This window comes from Coregonus clupeaformis, chromosome 23, assembly GCF_020615455.1.
Source record: "Coregonus clupeaformis isolate EN_2021a chromosome 23, ASM2061545v1, whole genome shotgun sequence".
Lineage (NCBI taxonomy): Eukaryota > Metazoa > Chordata > Actinopteri > Salmoniformes > Salmonidae > Coregonus > Coregonus clupeaformis.
In genome coordinates this window covers 46,787,203-46,806,258 of record NC_059214.1, presented here as the reverse complement: position 1 = coordinate 46,806,258, position 19,056 = coordinate 46,787,203, and the positions used below count along the sequence as shown (strand labels likewise).

Below are 19,056 nucleotides of genomic sequence, written 5' to 3'. Positions count from 1 at the left end.
AACTCAATCTAAACCCTCCCCCAATGTGCCTCGTTTCCTTTTCTGTGTGAGAATAAAATAAATATCATAACGGGACCATTCGCTTTCTGGGTCCGTCTGTGAAAGCATTCATTATGCATTTTCACCGATGCCCCACGGTGACAGTATAACGCAGAACAGCAGTCAGTAATGTTATACATAATTGAATAACATATTGCAGGCCAGCCAACCTTCAGTTCAGTTTACATGGATAAAAGAAACGACATATGTGTATATTCTAACAACCAAAATAGCTGTATGCTGGGTCAAATAAATTCACATAACAAATAAAATGTGGTCTCCACCACTAAGGTATAGAAAAACGTTCTCCATATGATTTCCAGTATCTTTGCTTTAAGCCAAAAGGGGATGGCTTTATACTGACGTAGTCTTAAGGTGACGTTATATCATATCTGCAGCACTGCTTGGGGTAACTGCATTTCACTGGTAGGCTTTGATCAAAGTATAAACAGCGCAAACTGATGAATCTCGTTCTGAAATCTGAGAGATTCGTAGAACGACACAATGAGCTGCACGCGCAGTCGTGAACATGAATATGATTGGCACAATCACAGCAAATGATATTGTTGGCAGAGCCGCACAAAGGCACACCGCGCGACAGTGAGATCATCTCTAGGAACGCAACTTTCAGTTCAACTAAGTAAGCATTTGTCATATTTCGCTATCTTATACAGTACGTCAGATATGTGCATGTAAAAGTAGCAAGCTAGCATAAGCAAGCTTGCTAGCTGGCTAGCTAGAAGAGCCAACACGGAAATCGTATTGGCTACACTAATTTAGCTAACGTTAGCTGCTAAGGATACTACAATTGTTAGCTAGGTGGTTAACTACATTTTCCAACGAATTATATTCATTCCTCTGGAACTAGCAAGCTATCTATACAGCTATGACGTGCAGCTGAGCAAACGCTGCATATAAAGTGTGCAGCCCGTTCCCGCCTCCATCTGTTGACATCACCGTCCATTTTTTGTTACTGATAAAATGTGTTTGGGAAAACGCATCTCTGGTGGTGGTGGTAGGTTAGTAGCCAATGCTAGAGTATGTAGCCTACTGCAGGTAGCATGGACTAGCTAGGTAAATGCTTATAATTCTAAGGGTAAATCATTGCGTAGTCTGCCCGGAATAGACATAGTTAGCGGTCCTATGGCTGGCTGTTCCATAGTATGCAACAGGAACAAAAAAACTGCAGGCACTTTCAGTCATGTGACCAGAACAAGTGGATTACAAATGTTACAACATAGCAGCACACTCGTGATACAGATATTTTGCCTGAACAAAGTATTAACTTACTGGCGGGACATTGCTGCAGCAGTGGTAACTGTAAAGTACTTCGTGAGCTATACTGCTGGCTAATAGGTTTGAGTAGTGCACTGAATGTTGGAATACCAAGATATTACCTCAAATGAACCTGGATTCTCCACCCTGAGCTAACATTTGAATGATGTATGACTCTGTAAGTGCTTTCCCTTTCTGTAGATTGATTATAATGACAAGGGATGTCAATGTGAGTGCTTCACAAAACAGGAAATCTGAATTGTAGGATCGGACCCTTTTTTTCAATTGTCGCCTAAAATGACATACCCAAATCTAACTGTCTGTAGCTCAGGACCTGAAGCAAGGATATGCATATTCTTGATATCATTTGAAAGGAAACACTTTGAAGTTTGTGGAAATGTGAAATTAACGTAGGAGAATATAACACATTAGATCTGGTAAAAGATAATACAAACAAACAAACATGCGTTTTCTATTATTTTGTTGTTGCATTGTCTTTGAAATGCAAGTGAAAGGCCAGACAGTGATGTAGGATTCTAGATGTAATTTAGATGTTGTCCACCAGATGGCAGCAGTGTGTGTGCAAAGTTTCAGACTGATCCAGTAAAGAATTACATCACTACACAATATTCTGTATCAAGTCTGCCAGGAGTTTTCCCAAATGTGCCGAATTGGTTTTCAAGTACATAACTATAGAGAACATACAAAAATGCTATGGTAATACAACATTTAAGTTTGCACACTCCCAGGAATGTCATAAATGATGGATCATTAGCTTCCCTACAGAAAATACACTAACCTTCACACATCTAGATGGCCGGGCGGGGTGGGTGTGGAGTCAGAGGTCAAACTGTAGAACCCAGTTCCTACATTTGAATATAAAAATTGATTTTTCAAACAAAACTACACTACAGTTTATCTCTGGGACCCTCAGGATGACAAATCGGAGCAAGATTACTGAATGTAAGTACATTATTTACCTTCAGAGGTGAATGTACCAAACCAGTTGCTGTGATAAAAGTGTTTTGTTGTTGTGCACTATCCGCATGGTATTTTCTAGCTGTAATACCTACTGTAAATTGGACACTGCAGTTAGCTTACATTCTTGTTAATCTTTCTGCCCATATAAGACATGTCTATGTCCCAGAAAGTTGGCTGTTGTTTACAACACCATTCTAGTCACATATCGCATATTGAGCAACAACCGTCCCGTATAAGGGACACCGAACCCGTAGAGGTTAACCTAGGGCTCCATGCTCTATATGTAAATGCAAACACTTTCCCACGGTTGGCTTCTGACTCCTTTATGACTTCTGTACTTCTGTTTCTTTGTGCTAATATCAGGGGGACTGGTAGGGGCGTGACACCGTTGCCATGGTGACATCAGAGCGTGAGACTGGGCCTGAGCATGGGAGGCAGAAAGGGGGTACCGTTTGGAAGAACCTGTCCAAATACACCTCCATCTTCCTTGTGCTGGCCCTGTCAGGAATCATCTTCCTGTTGCGCAACATTCACACTCTTGAGGTGAGGAGGGGAAGGGGGAAAAGGTATGTTTGTTGGAGTTGGTCTAGTAAGGGTTGGGGGGGGGGGATTTACGTTCACTTGGTTGGGAGGGAGGGTTCAGATTGGAGGGAGAGGGGTTCGGACAAAGCATTCTGAAAGATCACCACAACTCTTTCTATTTTTTAAGTGCTGAGGGGTTTCAGTTGGTTTTTTCAGCTGGTCATAGAGCAACTCTAGCTCTAATGTGGAGCAGAGAGAGAGAAAAAAAAAGGTTGTTTTCCTTGTATGAAAACATCCAGTCAAGCTCAGCGTGTCCCTTCCTTTTCACTACCTCCTCTATTGCTTCTTACCTCCTTTTTCGCCTTTGTGATGACTTTGTTGTTCATCATTAGCAATCATATTGAGGACAATGTCAACAAAATGGAACAGCAATAGGCCTATAAGCTGAACAATGAACAACCACCTCAGCAGTGAGATGTGCTTTGATGTTTCTTCCTTTCTCCCACATTTCTTTAATCACCATCCTCCATTACTACCCTCCCTCTTGGTGACCTTTCATCTTCTCTTCAGCAGAAGCTAAACTGCCAAACAGTGTCGACACTCTACCAGTTCCAGAGCAGCATCCATTCAGCCTTCAACCCAGAGGAACCTCCTCCACTGGATCACAACCGGAGCTACTGTGGCCACCTGGGCCTGGAGCCCTCAGCCGAGGAGGCTCTGGAGGAGCGTTACCTCCTGGAGTCCATCGCCTGGCCAGAGCCTCAGCCTCGGCCGACGCCTAGACCCCTGCGGCAGACCAGCGACCCTGCACACAGCCTGTTTGCAATCCTGCCAGGAGAAGGTGGGAGAGAGTGGCGTGTGGGGGATCAGCTTGAGGCGCTAGTCCATATGCATGACTTCCAGGGGCGTCCCAAGCGTCACGGTGGGGACTTCCTGCTGGCCCGGCTGCATTCCCCAGAGTTGGGGGCGGGTGTTGCAGGACAGGTGCTGGACCACCGGAATGGGCTCTACTCAGCTGTGTTCCCGTTACTATGGGAGGGGTCTGTACGGGTAGAGGTGACACTGGTCCATTCTAGTGAGGCAGTTGCTGTGCTGCGTCGGTTACGAGAGGAACGTCCCGACCGCGTCTTCTTCAAGAGTCTGTTCCGCTCTGGATTCCTGTCTGAGACCACCATGTGTAACCTGTGCCTGCCAACCACCCAGCAGCCGCTGTGCAATTACACGGACCCCCACACAGGTGAACCCTGGTACTGCTACAAGCCCAAGCTGCTGAGCTGTGACACGCGGATCAACCATGCCAAAGGAGGCTACCAAAAACACCTGCTCACCAACAAAGAGTCACTGCTCTTCCAGAGGTTAGTGAGTGATAGATAAGAGTATGTGTGAAGACTGTATGTTAGGCCTATGTAGTAGTTGTGCCTTTGCTAGTAACATGTACATTTACAAGGTTTGTTTCAGGTGTATGATATTTTTTAGCTGCAACATTTTTACACAAAATAAGTCTCTTTTGATTTTTCTCAGCGGTGTAAACATCAAAGTCCGTATTCATGCTTCAGGGTCTGACAGTGTCATTGTGCAGCCTGAGAAGAAAGGTAAGACAGCAAGGGGATGCTACACACATGCTAGTGTGCATCCGTGTGCTTGTTTGTAGGGTGGGAGGTTTAGGATTTGTTGGAAAGTGTAATGAAAAACCAGCATACCAAGTGGGTGCATATAAAAGACCTGCACCAGAACAGAGCCCTGGGAACCCCTTGTGTGACTATCCAAGCTGACTATTGACAGACAAGTTGTACCCCAGGGCTAAGTTCTGGGACACTGTTGTTTTTGATCTGCATGCTATCACATGGTATGCTTAAGCAATAAGGCCAGAGGGGGTGTGGTATATGGCCAATATACCATGGCTAAGGACTGTTCTTCAGCATTACATTTTTACATTTACGTCATTTAGTAGAAGCTCTTATCCAGAGCGACTTACAAATTGATGATGCAACACGGAGTGCCTGGATACAGCCCTTAGCCATGGTATATTGGCCATATACCACAAACCCCCGAGGTGCCTTATTGCTATTATAAACTGGTTACCAACGTAATTAGAGCAGTAAAAATACATGATTTGTCATACCTGTGGTATACGGCCTGATATACCACAGCTGTCAGCCAATCAGCATTCAGTGCTCGAACCACCCAGTTTATAATCAACGTTTTGTACTGGATTTGTGTGTATGCAGTATTTGTGTGTTTAAAAAAAAAATCAATTTACAGTCCCTTCAGAAAGTATTCACACCCCTTGACTTTTTCCACATATTGTTGTGTTACAGCCTAAATTTAAAATGGATTAAAATGAGATTATTTGTCACTGGCCTACATACAATAATGTCGAAGTGGAATTTTTTGAAATGTCTACAAAAAATAAATAAATCAAAAGCTGAAATGTCTTGAGTCAATAAGTATTCAACCCCTTTGTTATGGAAAGCCTAAATAAGTTCTGGAGTAAAAATTGGCTTAACAACTCGCATAATACGTTACATGGACTCACTCTGTGTGCAATAATAGTGTTTAACATGATTTTTTGAATGACTATCTCATCTTTGTACCCCACACATACAATTATCTTTAACGTCTTCTCAGTCGAGCAGTGTATTTCAAACACAGATTCAACCACAAAGACCAGGAAGGTTTTCCAATTCCTCGCAAAGAGGAGTATCTATTGGTAGATGGGTAAAAAAAAAAAGCAGACATTGAAAATCCCTTTGAGCATGGTGAAGTTATTAATTACACTTTAGAGATGGTGTATCAATACACCCAGTCACTACAAAGAAAGGTGTCCTTCCTAACTCAGTTGCCCTGAGAGGAAGGAAACCACTTGAGGATTTCACAATGAGGCCAATGGTGACTTCAAAACAGTTATAGAGTTAAATGGCTGTGATAGGAGAGAACTGAGGATAACGGAGTGAAAAGAAGGAAGCATGTACAGAATAAAAAATATTCCAAAACATGCATCCAGTTTGAAACAAGGCACTAAAGTAATACTGCAAAAAACATGGCAAAGCAATACACTTTTTGTCCTGAATACAAAGTGTTATGTTTGAGGCAAATCCACTACAACAAATTACTGAGTACCACTCTTCATATTTTCAAGCATAGTGGTGGCTGCTACATGTTATGGGTATGCTTGGAGAGTTAAAGGATAAAAAAGAAACTCAATGGAGCTAAGCACAGGCAAAATCCTAGAGCTGGTTCAGCCTTCCTAAAGCTGGTTCAGCCTTCTTTCCACCAGACACTGGGAGAGGAATTCACCTTTCAGTAGGACAATAACCTAAAACAAGGCCAAATCTACCCTGGAGTTGCTTACCAAGAAGACAGTGAATGTTCACAAGTGGGCGAGTTATAGTTTTGACTTAAATCTACTTGGAAATCTATGGCAAGACCTGTAAATGGTTGTCTAGCAATGATCAACAACCAATCAAATGTTTTAAAGAATAATCTGCAAATATTGTACAATCCAGGTGTGCAAAGCTCTTATGCAAAGCTCTTAGAGACCAACCCCTATTACTAGCCTGTTCAACCTCTCTTTCATAACGTCTGAGATCCCCAGAGATTGGAAAGCTGCCGCGGTCATCCCCCTCTTCAAAGGGGGTGACACTCCAGATCCAAACTGTTACAGACCCATATCCATCCTGCCCTGCCTTTCAAAAGTTTTTGAAAGCCAAGTTAACAAACAGATCACCGACCATTTCGAATCCCACCGTACCTTCTCCGCTATGCAATCCGGTTTCCGAGCTGGTCATGGGTGCACTTCAGCCACGCTCAAGGTCCTAAACGATATTATAACCGCGATCGATAATAGACAGTACTGTGCAGCCGTTTTCATTGACCTGGCCAAGGCTTTCGACTCTGTCAACCACCGCATTCTTATTGGCAGACTAAATAGCCTTGGTTTCTCAAATGACTGCCTCGCCTGGTTCACCAACTACTTCTCAGATAGAGTTCAATGTGTCAAATCGGAGGGCCTGTTGTCTGGACCTATGGCAGTCTCTATGGGGGGTGCCACAGGGTTCAATTCTTGGGCCGACTCTTTTCTCTGTGTATATCAATGATGTCGCTCTTGCTGCTGGTGACTCTCAGATCCACCTCTACGCAGACGACACCATTTTGTATACATCTGGCCCTTCATTGGACACTGTGTTAACAAACCTCCAAACGAGCTTCAATGCCATACAACACTCCTTCAGTAGCCTCCAAATGCTCTTAAACACTAGTAAAACTAAATGCATGCTCTTCAACCGAACGCTGCTTGCACCCGCCCACCCGACTAGAATCACTACTCTACGGGTCTGACCTAGAGTATGTGGACAACTACAAATACCTAGGTGTCTGGTTAGACTGTAAACTCTCCTTCCAGACTCACATTAAGAATCTCCAATCCAAAGTTAAATCTAGAATCGGTTTCCTATTTCGCAACAAAGCCTCCTTCACTCATGCTGCCAAACATGCCCTCGTAAAACTGACTATCCTACCGATCCTTGACTTCGGCGATGTCATTTACAAAATAGCCTCCAACACTCTACTCAGCAAATTGGATGTAGTCTATCACAGTGCCATCCGTTTTGTCTCCAAAGCCCCATACACTACCCACCACTGTGACCTGTACGCTCTTGTTGGCTGGTCCTCACTACATGTTCGGTCGTCAAACCCACTGGCTCCAGGCCATCTATAAATCACTGCTAGGCAAATCCCCGCCTTATCTTAGCTCATTGGTCACCATAGCAACACCCACCCGTAGTATGCGCTCCAGCAGGTATATCTCACTGGTCATCCCCAAAGCCAACACACCTCCTTTGGCCGCCATTCCTTCCAGTTCTCTGCTGCCAATGACTGGAACAAATTGCAAAAATCTCTGAAGCTGGAGACACTTATCTCCCTCACTAACTTTAAGCATCAGTTGTCAGAGCACCTTACCGATCACTGCACCTGTACACAGCCCATCTAAAATTAGCCCGCCCAACTACCTCATCCCTATATTGTTATTTATTTTGCTCATTTGTACCCCAGTATCTCTATTTGCACATCATCTCTTGCACATCTATCATTCCAGTGTTAATACTAATTGTAATTATTTTGCACTATAGCCTATTTATTGCCTTACCTCCATAACTTGCTACATTTGCACACACTGTATATATATTTTTTTCTGTTGTATTTTTGACTTTGTTTTGTTTATCCCATATGTAACTCTGTGTTGTTGTTTTTATCGAACTGCTTTTCTTTATCTTGGCCAGATCGCAGTTGTAAATGAGAACTTGTTCTCAACTGGCTTACCTGGTTAAATAAAGGTGAAAAAAAAATAAAAAAAATAAAGAGACTTGCCCAGAAAGACTCACAGCTATAATCGCTGCCAAAGGTGATTCTAACATTTATTGACAAAGGGGTGTGAATACTTATGTAAATGATATATTTCTGTATTTAATTTTCAATAAATTTGCAAACACTTCTAAAAACATGTTTTCACTTTGTCGTTATTGGGTATTGTGTGTAAATGGGTGAGAACTCCCCCCATTTACATCCATTTAGAATTCAGGCTGTAACACAACAAAATGTGGGGTATGAATACTTTCTGAAGGCACTGTACTTGTAAGGTGATCATGCTGGCACCTCTTTTCAGACAAACCAGAGATGGAGCGCAGCAGTGTGAGAGCGGAGCCTATCAGGGTTACTCCCTCTGGGTACTACTTCCAAGGGTCATGGCGGGCGCTGGGTGGTGTCGCAATGCATCAGTTTAACGACTCCTCTGCCATTACTCAGTGTCTGAAGGGCAAGGTGGTGTACATGTACGGAGACTCCACTGCCAGACAGTGGTTCGAGTACCTCAATGCCTTTGTACCAGGTGAGTGCTGTCTGCTAAAGCTCAATGACATCTCTCACTGTGCACTGTCTCGGGTGCTTTTTAACTCTCTCTTCTGTTTGTCCAACTCCCCATTCAACTCCTTCCCTCTTTATCACAGAGCTGAAGGAGTTCAACCTTCACAGTCCTAGGAATGTGGGGCCCTTCATGGCGGTGGACAGCACCCACAACATCCTGCTGAGGTACCGCTGTCACGGTCCTCCAATCCGTTTCTCTACTGTCATCGCCAGTGAGATGCGCTATGTAGCTAACGAGCTGGACGGCCTGGCGGGGGGCCCAGATACCGTGGTGGTCCTCAGCGTTTGGGCCCATTTCAGCACCTACCCTGTAGAGGTCTACATACGCAGACTACGCCACATTCGACGGGCGGTGGTGCGGCTTCTGGACCGGGCTCCAGGGACCCTGATAGTGGTGCGTTCAGCCAACCTCCAGGCCTTGGACCCGGAGGTGAGCCTGTACAATAGTGACTGGTTCTCAGTGCAGCTGGACGGGGTGCTCAGGGCCATGTTCAGGGGTCTGGATGTCTTTCTGGTGGATGCCTGGGAGATGACCCTTGCTCACCACCTCCCCCATGCCCTTCACCCGCCTCCAGTCATTGTAAAGAACATGATAGACAATATCCTCTCTTATGTATGCCCAGAGAAGAGCTAGCCGAGGAAGGAAAGAGCGGTATGGAAGATGAAAAATGAGCGCGAGATAGGAGTGTGGTTATGTTTACGAGGGTTACTTATAGTGTGATCACAAAGCTCACCTGTTTACTGCGAGCATGGCCTGATGTAGCCTAAGCCCTATCTGCTGTGTACCTGCTTCCTGTGTATGGGATTGGCTGTTGTGAAGTGACCTAGTGTTTATATCAACATCACACACTCACAAATAAACCAGGAGAGATGGGAAGATAAACAACGGGGCTGATTGAATCAATCAACTATGAGCACATTACTGATTTTGACCCAACCTGCTGTATTTAAAGTTGAATGGCCAACAGGTTTTCCCCAGTTCAAACGTTGTTTCAAAGGGTTATTAGAAGAAATGTGTGTGAAGTTTTATGCAATAGTTTCTGACATTCAGTGTTTGTTTTATGGGAAACAGCCATGTTATTGAATTGTGACCCACAGATTGTTTTTTAAAAAACGACAGATTTCAACAAATTCTGTTCAGCCCACTTTTGCAAAACCTGAATGGGATATCGGCTGCCATAGAGTGCACTAAGTAAATGTAGGCTACTGCAGTGCAGTAGGGGAGATTGAGAGTGGGAATCGCAGTATAAAAAATGCATTGAAAATGACACGTTTGCCAAATACTGTACTTTAGACTTGCATTAATGCTGTTCTCACTCTAAATATCAAATATGTTTGGTTATACAGAAACAGGAGCACAGTGTCGAAGGTATTTTGACAAAAGTAAATGTGAAAAAAATTATACCAAACAATGTGCTTATGGTTACAAAACTCAATGTGAATCCAGCTCTGTCATGTCAAATAAATCAGTGTGGTTTAGTAGTGGGGCTCTAGGAAATGCCCAAAGCATGTCGCCAAGATTTAACCTACAACCTAAAAGATGAATACTTGTTAACTCTGTACCAAATCGTATGCTTTCCTATGTGTTCCATATCCAAGGATGTTCAAAAACTTAACCCTTGAGGACTTTGTCTGCTGGCTTTTGTCATCCATCAAGAGGTTTACAGGCCTGAATCAGATGCTGATGGAAACGGCAAGGGCATCAACCAACAGACAGCCTTCCTCCAGGACTGGCTTTATTCTTTTTATCCAGTGTTATTTTTCAGGTACTTCTGCAACAGTTTATATCAAAAATGTGACATTATTTAAATATAGGAATGAACTTTTAACATGTAACTGTTTTTAACTCTTGTTAGGCAGTCTCAAAGTGATGCCATTTTGTAACTAACGATTACAGCAGTATTATTGCCTAGGCCGTGCACCACAGCTGGAACGCTTTAACATGTTACCCTTTGCCAAGCTATGCTATTGCCAAGTGTTACCTCACTTTCTACCAGTTACCATAAGTGTCAACTTGCCACAATTGAAATATATCTCCCATTGAACAATTGCAATAAAGTGATTGGTGATTTATTTATGAAGGAAGATCTAAGGTCTGACTAGCTAGCTAGGGTTAGCTTCTGCAAATTCTGACTAACAAGGGTGATATTATCAGTTTTATTAGCTATGGAAGCACTGATTTACTTATGACCAGTCTTCGTTGAACAAGTTCTTGCATTCCTGCCCCTCCCCCCGCCCCCCACATTAACAAATGTGCTGATATCCAGCTAGTTAGCTAGCTTAAGGTTAGCTAAAGCTTTAGCTAGCTAAGAATTCTCAAATTCTGCCTGGAGTTGAAAATTCTCAGCTAAGCTTTAGATAGCTTTAGCAAGTGATCCATCGGGATTGTTCGATAGTCCGGAAATATAGGCAACTGATCTGTCTACTTGACACATACTGTACTTCTGCCCTTGATATCAAATATTTGATACTTCATACAAGATAGCCAAACTGTCTGTTTTAAGTTCAAGTTAAAAGCATGTGTGCACCTCTTGCTCGTGCACCCTGCGCGTGTTACCTGCAGCTGCGTGGTGCTTGCTTGCGTAGCCGTTTGATTCTAACCAATCATTATTGCATCATCCATGACAACACAATACAAAATCCAAAGGTACATCTGATGAATTGAAGCGTGCACCTGTCATTCATTCATCATGGGATAAAGTATAGGACTATAGCATGTGTGCTACCATTTTGTTGTGGAAAATAATTAGCTAAATATCAACATTATTGATGCCCTCCTCTCAGTGTTGTCCGAAGCAAAGAGGAACGCTTTCCCAACTCTCTCCATTCTCTCAGAAAATGGTGAGGACTGATTAATAAACTAAATGCTATGTTGGAGTAATAGTGTAAGCAAACAGGGGAGAGAGATGTAACTTAGAATTGTAATCTAATGAATTGCTCATTGATGTCCTCTCTCATTGATAACATTTGGTCATATGTGTCGTCATTTACCGAGCGGCAGATGTCCTTGCTGAAGGTAAAACACATTTTTACGGTCAAAGATCATAACAGAATCCTGTAATCTAGCGGCGATTTTAGCATGTTAATCTTGTTGGGGCAAAAAAAATAATGTTTTAGATGCATGCCAGCAAAGCCACTACACAACACAACACTAAATAATACATTAATTGCACTATAATTGTGACAAACTGTGCCCACAAACTGTTGGGGCCTATATAAAGCTGTCACAATATCAGAGCTTTCTTTTCAGCACCATGGACTCAATCCTTACCACCGCTACACCTGGCTATCATCAGAGCCTTGTCTGACAGCAAAACAGTTAATTCAGCCTCATTTACTGCCTTTTTTAAAAACATAGCTGATATGGCTGACTTTCTTAAACAAATGTGGTTTCTGATGACAATTGAGATGTACAAACTATGGCATAAGGGAACGATGAGCGGATGAGGCAATCCGTAATTTCGAGTAAGACATGAATGAGCGAGCTAAAACGGACGTAGTCAATATAACTATATGTTCAGCACTTTTGAAATGTACAGCGACCAGAATTCAGAACATGGGCCGTTCTTACAGTGTTCTCTCTGTACACCAAGTCAGAACCATAGGATAAATAAAGGGGGCATATAAGCAGACAATGAAAGCTCTTACAATATTCGATGTTGACATTTCTCTAAAATAGGCTGTAGGCTACATGTGCACCACCAAGTCAGAACAGTATGCGAAAAATTAAGAGGGGTAAATTATTAGGGTGAGGCACATGGGCTACTAACAGCTTACTACACTACATACACTTAGTATTACTTTCGTAGCTACAGTATACATATCTCCCTGGCATATTACATCATTTATGTATCAGCATACAATACATTTTTGGACTCACCTTGTTGTGCTGTGCTCACTTGAACAGCCTTGTGGGCAAATTTTGTCATGAAACTTTGTGATCAAAGTCTGGCATTCTCTGAATTTATGGTGCTTTCAAGACAACTGGGAAGTCGAAAAAAAACAAGGTTGAATCATGACGTCGGTGATCTTCAAGTCGGGGCTTTAGAAAGAGGCCTGAGTTCCCGACTTGGAATTCCGAATTGGATGACCGTTCAAAACGTATTTTCCCAGTCGGAGCTCTTTTTTTTCAGAGTTCCCAGTTGTCTTGAACTCAATGAAGTCTGAGATTTCCCAGTTCCGAGTTTCCATTTGGTTTGAACGCGACAGAAGTCATGCTGTATTGACAGCATGGCCAATGTATTCAAACTTTTCTGGCCCATGGTGTTGTGTGTGAATGTTTATCCTTTTAAGCTTGGAAAAGAGACCCTTAAACCCAGACTTGGACCACACACCCTCTCCACCGAATAGCAGGCAGGGGAAGCAAAATAGTAATTGCTTTGCAACGCTTGCAGTTAGCCACTAATTCCTTCCAAAACACTCATTGTTGAATTTGAAATTTCCAACTTATTGTGTAATGTTGATGGCCGATGAGCACCGATACGTTTTAACTATCATTTATCTTCATATGACAAGGATTGAAAAATATTTGCCAGTAGATTGTCGACGTGATTCATGATGATGACTGCTTGTCTAGCTTGCTAGCTAAGATTTTGAAAGTATGATGTTGACATGATCAGTCCAATCAAAGCTACGGTAGATATAACGTGATTTGACATAATTTTATCTGTGGCAAATGACCTTGAGCCTTCTTGGATGGGCACTTCTAATGTAAATCTATGGCAGCACCTAAGGGGGCTTGAACTTTGTAGCTCTCCCTGTAGATTTTGCAGTGACGTAGTGTCCCCATGAGTGACAGAACACTGAGCCAATCACGGCGCAACTAGAGAAGATTAGTAACCCCTACGCTCTGTATTTTCCGCTGGCTGCCCTTCCACCACAGAAAGCACTGAGCTAGGCTGAAACACCTGCATTTTGGAGCTGCCTTACTCAAGAAAGCAAAAAAGAGACCATGTTATTTAAAAATAAATAAAAATAATACTAATTGGGGTAGAGACCATGTTTGTATGTGGCTTTATTAACTCAACATGTTTTTTACATTGCAACGTTTTTTTTAATATAGCTAAACAGGTGGGGCTCTCACCTGCCCTGGATGACGGGTCACCACTGCTGTAATCACCTAATGAGTGTGTCAATAGGTTCTAACACTTCTTGCAATAATATAAATGCTAATGTATGATAAAGAGTGGATACTAGACTTTCAATTCATGTTTTCAAAGTATACAAATCAGAAAAGGTGTGTGTGTGTGTAGCGGACCCGAGTCTGTGCTTGCTCATGATCACGTGATCTGCGACTTCAAAATCAGTGTCGGCCCATCTAACTGCTGTCAAAGAGACTGGCCCACTCCCACAGCCTAAAGCAGGTCACACCTACTGTACGCTGTTTGGCCCCACCTCAAGTGTTCTCCTAACTCCCTGCTCTCCTCTCTGTGTGTGTGTGGCTTACATGTCTTTCTGTCGAGCAAAACATTTTGGGGAAGTTACTGCGCAGCGCACAGACCCCACTCTCGCACTCAACCTCGTCAATATATGTCGAGTTTCCTTAAAAGCCTATTTGGCAGGGAAACTGTGAAGCCAGCTCTATAGCCTATTGCCTGTTTGTGTTTGAGTCTTTTATTAAAGAATGTGAAACAATGTTGTGTCTGTTTGCTGTGTAGTGTATTAAGATTATGACTTTGCTAATGTTTTAAGTGGAACCTGAGAGGATGTTTATTTAGTTTCAAAGGGAGTTGTTTTAGGGTGACGCCCCAGATGGGACAGGGAGTGTGTGTTGTAGACAGGGGATTGGACAGTAGAGGGAGCCACCCATATTTTGGGAAAATTATAAGTACTGGGTTTAAACAAAGAAGAGCAGAGCGGCCATTGCAATTTGGAAAACACTGCTCTCCGGGTGATCATGACATCTGTAAACTTATGCTGAAATCTTGTGATATGAATAAAACTTATGATCAAGGCTCAGTCTAAGCGGACTCCTTTGTTACAGCATAATTAGCAACATTGACTCGACACTACAGCTGCTTTTCATTAAGTCACGCAGAGCTGTTCTTTATATTCCACTGCTATGGCAAAGATCCCTCTACTGCAAGCAACAGAAGGATCTGGAGTCACTGGTTGAGAAGTACACCAGGACTCAACGGCTGGAGTCTTACCAGAAGAGCTTTGCCTACACTTTTAAGTTGCAGTTGTGAATTTCTTGAACTCTATTTCTTGAATTGCATTGTTGGTTAAGCGCTTGTAAGTAGGCATTTCACGGTAAGGTCTACGCCTGTTGTATTCGGCGCATGTGACAAATACGATTTAATTTGAATAATCCTAAATCAATCTGAGAAAAAGTAGCATACTTGGACACTTCTTCTTGAAACATCAATTTCAACCCTTTCAATGACTCTAAAGTCACCTGTTTTGACCTCACATTTTTAGGGAAAAAATAAATAACAAATACCTGTTTTTGTCATGATTTAACTGGATTTGAACCCAAATGCAGATAACTACACCGAGCCAGAGAAGGTTTAACAGGTTTATTTACAAAGTTCAATTTGTCCAGGTTTCCAATAATAGGGGAAGAGCAAGTCCAGGTTTACAGGGAGGGTAACAGATCCAGGTTCAGAGCAGGAGTGGTACCGTAACGTCCTAGTGTCCGTGGTGAGTCCAAAAGGGAGGTCCGGTAGTGGAAAGCAGGATGGTGGTGGCAGGAGTGAAGCGGAGGCAGGAGTCAGGTTCCAATAATCTGTGGCACAGGAGAAAAGTAACTAGAACAGGCCAAAAACACAAAGGGCGAAAACAAGCAGGTTGAGTCAACAGCGAAACTAACATGGTCGTCTTGACTATGATCTGACGATGAGTGGCAAGTTTGACCGGGTCTTTAAGGCTGAGGTGATTATGGTGAATGAGCTGCAGCTGGAACCCTGACTCCCGCACACCAGACTTCACTCCTGCAATCAAGGACAGACAGAGGGGAGGGGGAGAGCAGAGAGAGAGCTACCTAGCAGCAGTAGGCCTAACAGTTTTGCATGTTATTTTGGCATTAATACGTATCACATACCAGTGTTTCAGCCTAGCTCAGTGCTTTCTGTGGTGGTGGGGCAGCCAGCGGAAAATACGGAGCATAGGTGTTGGTAATGTTCTCTAGTTGCACCATGATTAGCTCAGTGTTCTGTCACTCGTGGGGACAGTACGTCACCGCCAAGTCTAAGAGTGGACCTCGAAAATTCACATCCATCCAAGAAGGCTCAAGGTCATTGGCCACAGATAGAATGATGTCAAATCACGTTATATCTAAAGTAATCCTTCTACCCCACCTTACCCCACCCCCAAAAAATTAAATAAAAGGTTTTATTGTAAAGTGGTTCTCCCACTGGCTATCATAAGGTGAATGCACCAATTTGTAAGTCGCTCTGGATAAGAGCGTCTGCTAAATGACGAAAATGTAAATGTAATGGTTTTTGCGACTGCACTTGAAAAAAGTTCTTGACATTTTCCGTATTGACTGACTTTTATGTCTTAAAGTAATGATGGACTGTCATTTCTCTTTGCTTATTTGAGCTGTTCTTGACATAATATGGACTTGGTATTTTACCAAATAGGGCTATCTTCTGTATACCCCCCCCCCTACATTGTCACAACACAACTGATTGGCTCAAACACAATAAGAAGGAAATAAATTCCAGGCACACCTGTTAATTGAAATGCATTCCAGGTGACTACCTCATGAAGCTGGTTGAGAGAATGCCAAGGGTGTGCAAAGCTGCCATCAAGGCAAAGGGTGGCTATTTGAAGAATCTCAAATATAAAATATATTTTGATTTGTTTAACATAAAGAAAAACCCTTGAATGAGTAGGTGTGTCCAAACTTTTGACTGGTACTCTATGTCATTTATCCAGTGTGTTAAAGTAGGGGGACTATCTGATTTTCAGAATAATGTTATGCATTTCTTTGCCGCTAGCACAGACAGATCAATATATTTTTTTACTAGTCCCAAACAGACACAAGCTAGGCATGAGAGGGATAGATATCTGTAAACATTCTGAAATTGTGTTGATTACTGATTCCCAAAACATTGAAATAAGATTGCATGTCCAAAACGTGATAATAAGTACCCTTTTGCCTCTTACAGCACCAACAAAGGAAATATATTTTAGCATTCATTTTGTGAAGTTTTCTGGTGTATAGTAAACTCTGTGAACGGTTTTAATCTGAGATTGTGTATGAGGTTGTAGGAACATTGGTGTGCTTTCAAACATATATAAGACCATTCTTCTCTGCATATTTCAACCTGTACATCTTCCCATTTCAATCTAGTAACATCTGTGTCTACTGGCATATGATCTAACCACAATTTATAAACCTTAGAAATTACACTTGACAGTTTTTTCACTATTATCAGTAAGAAATCAAGTTTAGATGATTTGGGTTCCCCAAGAGAACCCTGTTTCAATTTAACCATATGTCAGACTTGAAAAATAGATGGAATACAGAATTTCTCTCGTACCATCCTGAAAGAGGTGGTACATTTCCTTTATACCCTTGTTGTGCCAGGATTTAAATGTATCATCATTAAAACAGGATGAAAAGCAGGAATTTCTCCATATGGGAGCAAAAGGGGAGAGAGATGCATTGTAACCCAGTCATTTATTAGTTGCTTTCCATACTTGTATACTATTCAAAATGACTGGGGTATTCGTAATCTTCTTTGTCTCTTGCAGGCCAAAATAGGGCAGGTATTTCAACTCATATGGTAAAATGTCAAAGGGTTCTAGCCTTGCCCAAGAACCTAATGAGGGAGAAAATCATTGCCTAACTTGGGCAAGTTGGACTGCCCAATAATAGTAAAGTTTTAGGTTAGGTTAGTTCAGACCACCCGCCTTATATGGAAGATACAGGACCTGCAAACTAATTCTGGGTGATTCGTTATTCCAAATAAATGAGAAGAGGCTCTGCATGTTTGTGACATTAGAAGATTCTGAAACAAATAACGAAAATGTGGTAATATTGGCATTTTGATGACATTAACTCTGGCCAGAAGAGAAATAGGAAGGAAGTCCGTTCTTTTCAAGTCATTGGTAACCTTTTCAATAACTGGAATGTAGTTCAATTTATACACATCATGTACATTACAGGGTTTGAAAAATCCTAAGTACTTAATATTCGTCAAGGACCATTTCCATTTGAGTTCGTCTTGTAAAGGTTTGGGGTTGAAGATAGATATAGGCATAATCTCTGTCTTGGATCAATTGACTTTATAACCAGATAGTTTACCAAACTCTTCAAGCAATGCCAGGAGGACTGGAATTGAATTATAATTCCTTTAATTTGGTAATGTTATCTAATCATGGCGGCAAGGGGTTCTATGACCAAAACATTCCTGCAGTCAGCATGCCAATTGCACACTCCCTCAAAACTTGAGGCATCTGTGGCATTGTGTTGTGTGACAAAACTGCACATTTTAGAGTGGCCTTTTATTGTCCCCAGCACAAGTTGCACCTGTGTAATGATCATGCTGTTTAATCAGCTTCTTGATATGCCACACCTGTCAGGTGGATGGATTATCTTGGCAAAGGAGAAATTGCTCACTAAAAGGGATGTAAAGACATTTGTGCACAAAATTTGAGAGAAATAAGCTTTTTGTGCACATGGAACATTTCAGGGATCTTTTATTTCAGCTCATGATACATGCGACCAACACTTACCGTGTTGCCTTTATATTTTTTGTTGAGGAATGATATATTTATGGATTTAAGGTATTGTTTTCTCTCTATACAACCCGCCTGCCACCCACCCGGGTTATGAGTTACCACCCGCTGCCCTTAAATCTACAATATTTCATGACCCTAAACCGGTTATGAGTGAACCCGCGCATCACTAATAGACGTCGCCTGCTTCCTATCCACTTTCATCACGACACACACACACACACACACGTCAGCAAAATCAGTGTTAATCATCAATAAAACACTCAGTAGTTTTGTTACAACATTCACTTAAAAGTGCATTTTATTCCCTTCAAAAACATTGTCTTTCATTAAAAAACTGAAATAGAATTCCTTTCGTAGCGCATCACTCCTAAGCAGATAATTATTACCTTTGGCAAAAACACCTAAACCGAAACAGGCAAAGCTTTATACAAAACAACACTCAAATAAGCAACCCCTCCATTATATAAAAAACGTACTTAAAGAGGCAATTATATATCTAATCATCGTGGCGGTACACTGGTGAAGTGTTTCCCAACCCTGGTCCTCCAGTAGCCCCAACAGTATAACATTTAGTTGTAACCCTGGACAAGCACACCTGATTCAGCTCATTGAGGGCTTGATGAATGA

At 42.1% G+C, this 19,056-nt stretch overlaps 1 protein-coding gene and 1 long non-coding RNA gene across 2 annotated transcripts; one reads left to right on the top strand and one right to left on the bottom strand.

Moving 5' to 3' along the window:
• The first annotated feature begins 426 nt into the window (after positions 1-426).
• Positions 427-10,813, top strand: LOC121536574 (NXPE family member 3). Its single transcript, XM_041843954.2, has 6 exons — positions 427-679; positions 2,659-2,838; positions 3,388-4,172; positions 4,339-4,409; positions 8,480-8,701; positions 8,820-10,813. The coding sequence occupies exons 2-6, from the start codon at positions 2,689-2,691 to the stop codon at positions 9,368-9,370; spliced, it is 1,779 nt and encodes a 592-aa protein (XP_041699888.1). The 5' UTR covers positions 427-679; positions 2,659-2,688; the 3' UTR covers positions 9,371-10,813.
• Positions 10,814-18,693: 7,880 nt separating this feature from the next.
• Positions 18,694-19,055, bottom strand: LOC121536573. The gene is made up of 2 exons (XR_005994882.1): positions 19,017-19,055; positions 18,694-18,972 (listed from the first exon to the last, which is right to left on the bottom strand). It is a non-coding gene; the product is annotated as an uncharacterized LOC121536573 (long non-coding RNA).
• Position 19,056: the final 1 nt, after the last annotated feature.

Bases quoted from the DNA above. Each gene is read 5' to 3' on its own strand.
- LOC121536574 (XM_041843954.2), top strand. From the start codon at position 2,689: ATGGTGACATCAGAGCGTGAGACTGGGCCTGAGCATGGGAGGCAGAAA. The intron at 2,839-3,387 runs GTGAGGAGGGGA...TCTTCTCTTCAG, and splicing joins GCAACATTCACACTCTTGAG to CAGAAGCTAAACTGCCAAAC. The intron at 4,410-8,479 runs GTAAGACAGCAA...ACCTCTTTTCAG, and splicing joins TGTGCAGCCTGAGAAGAAAG to ACAAACCAGAGATGGAGCGC.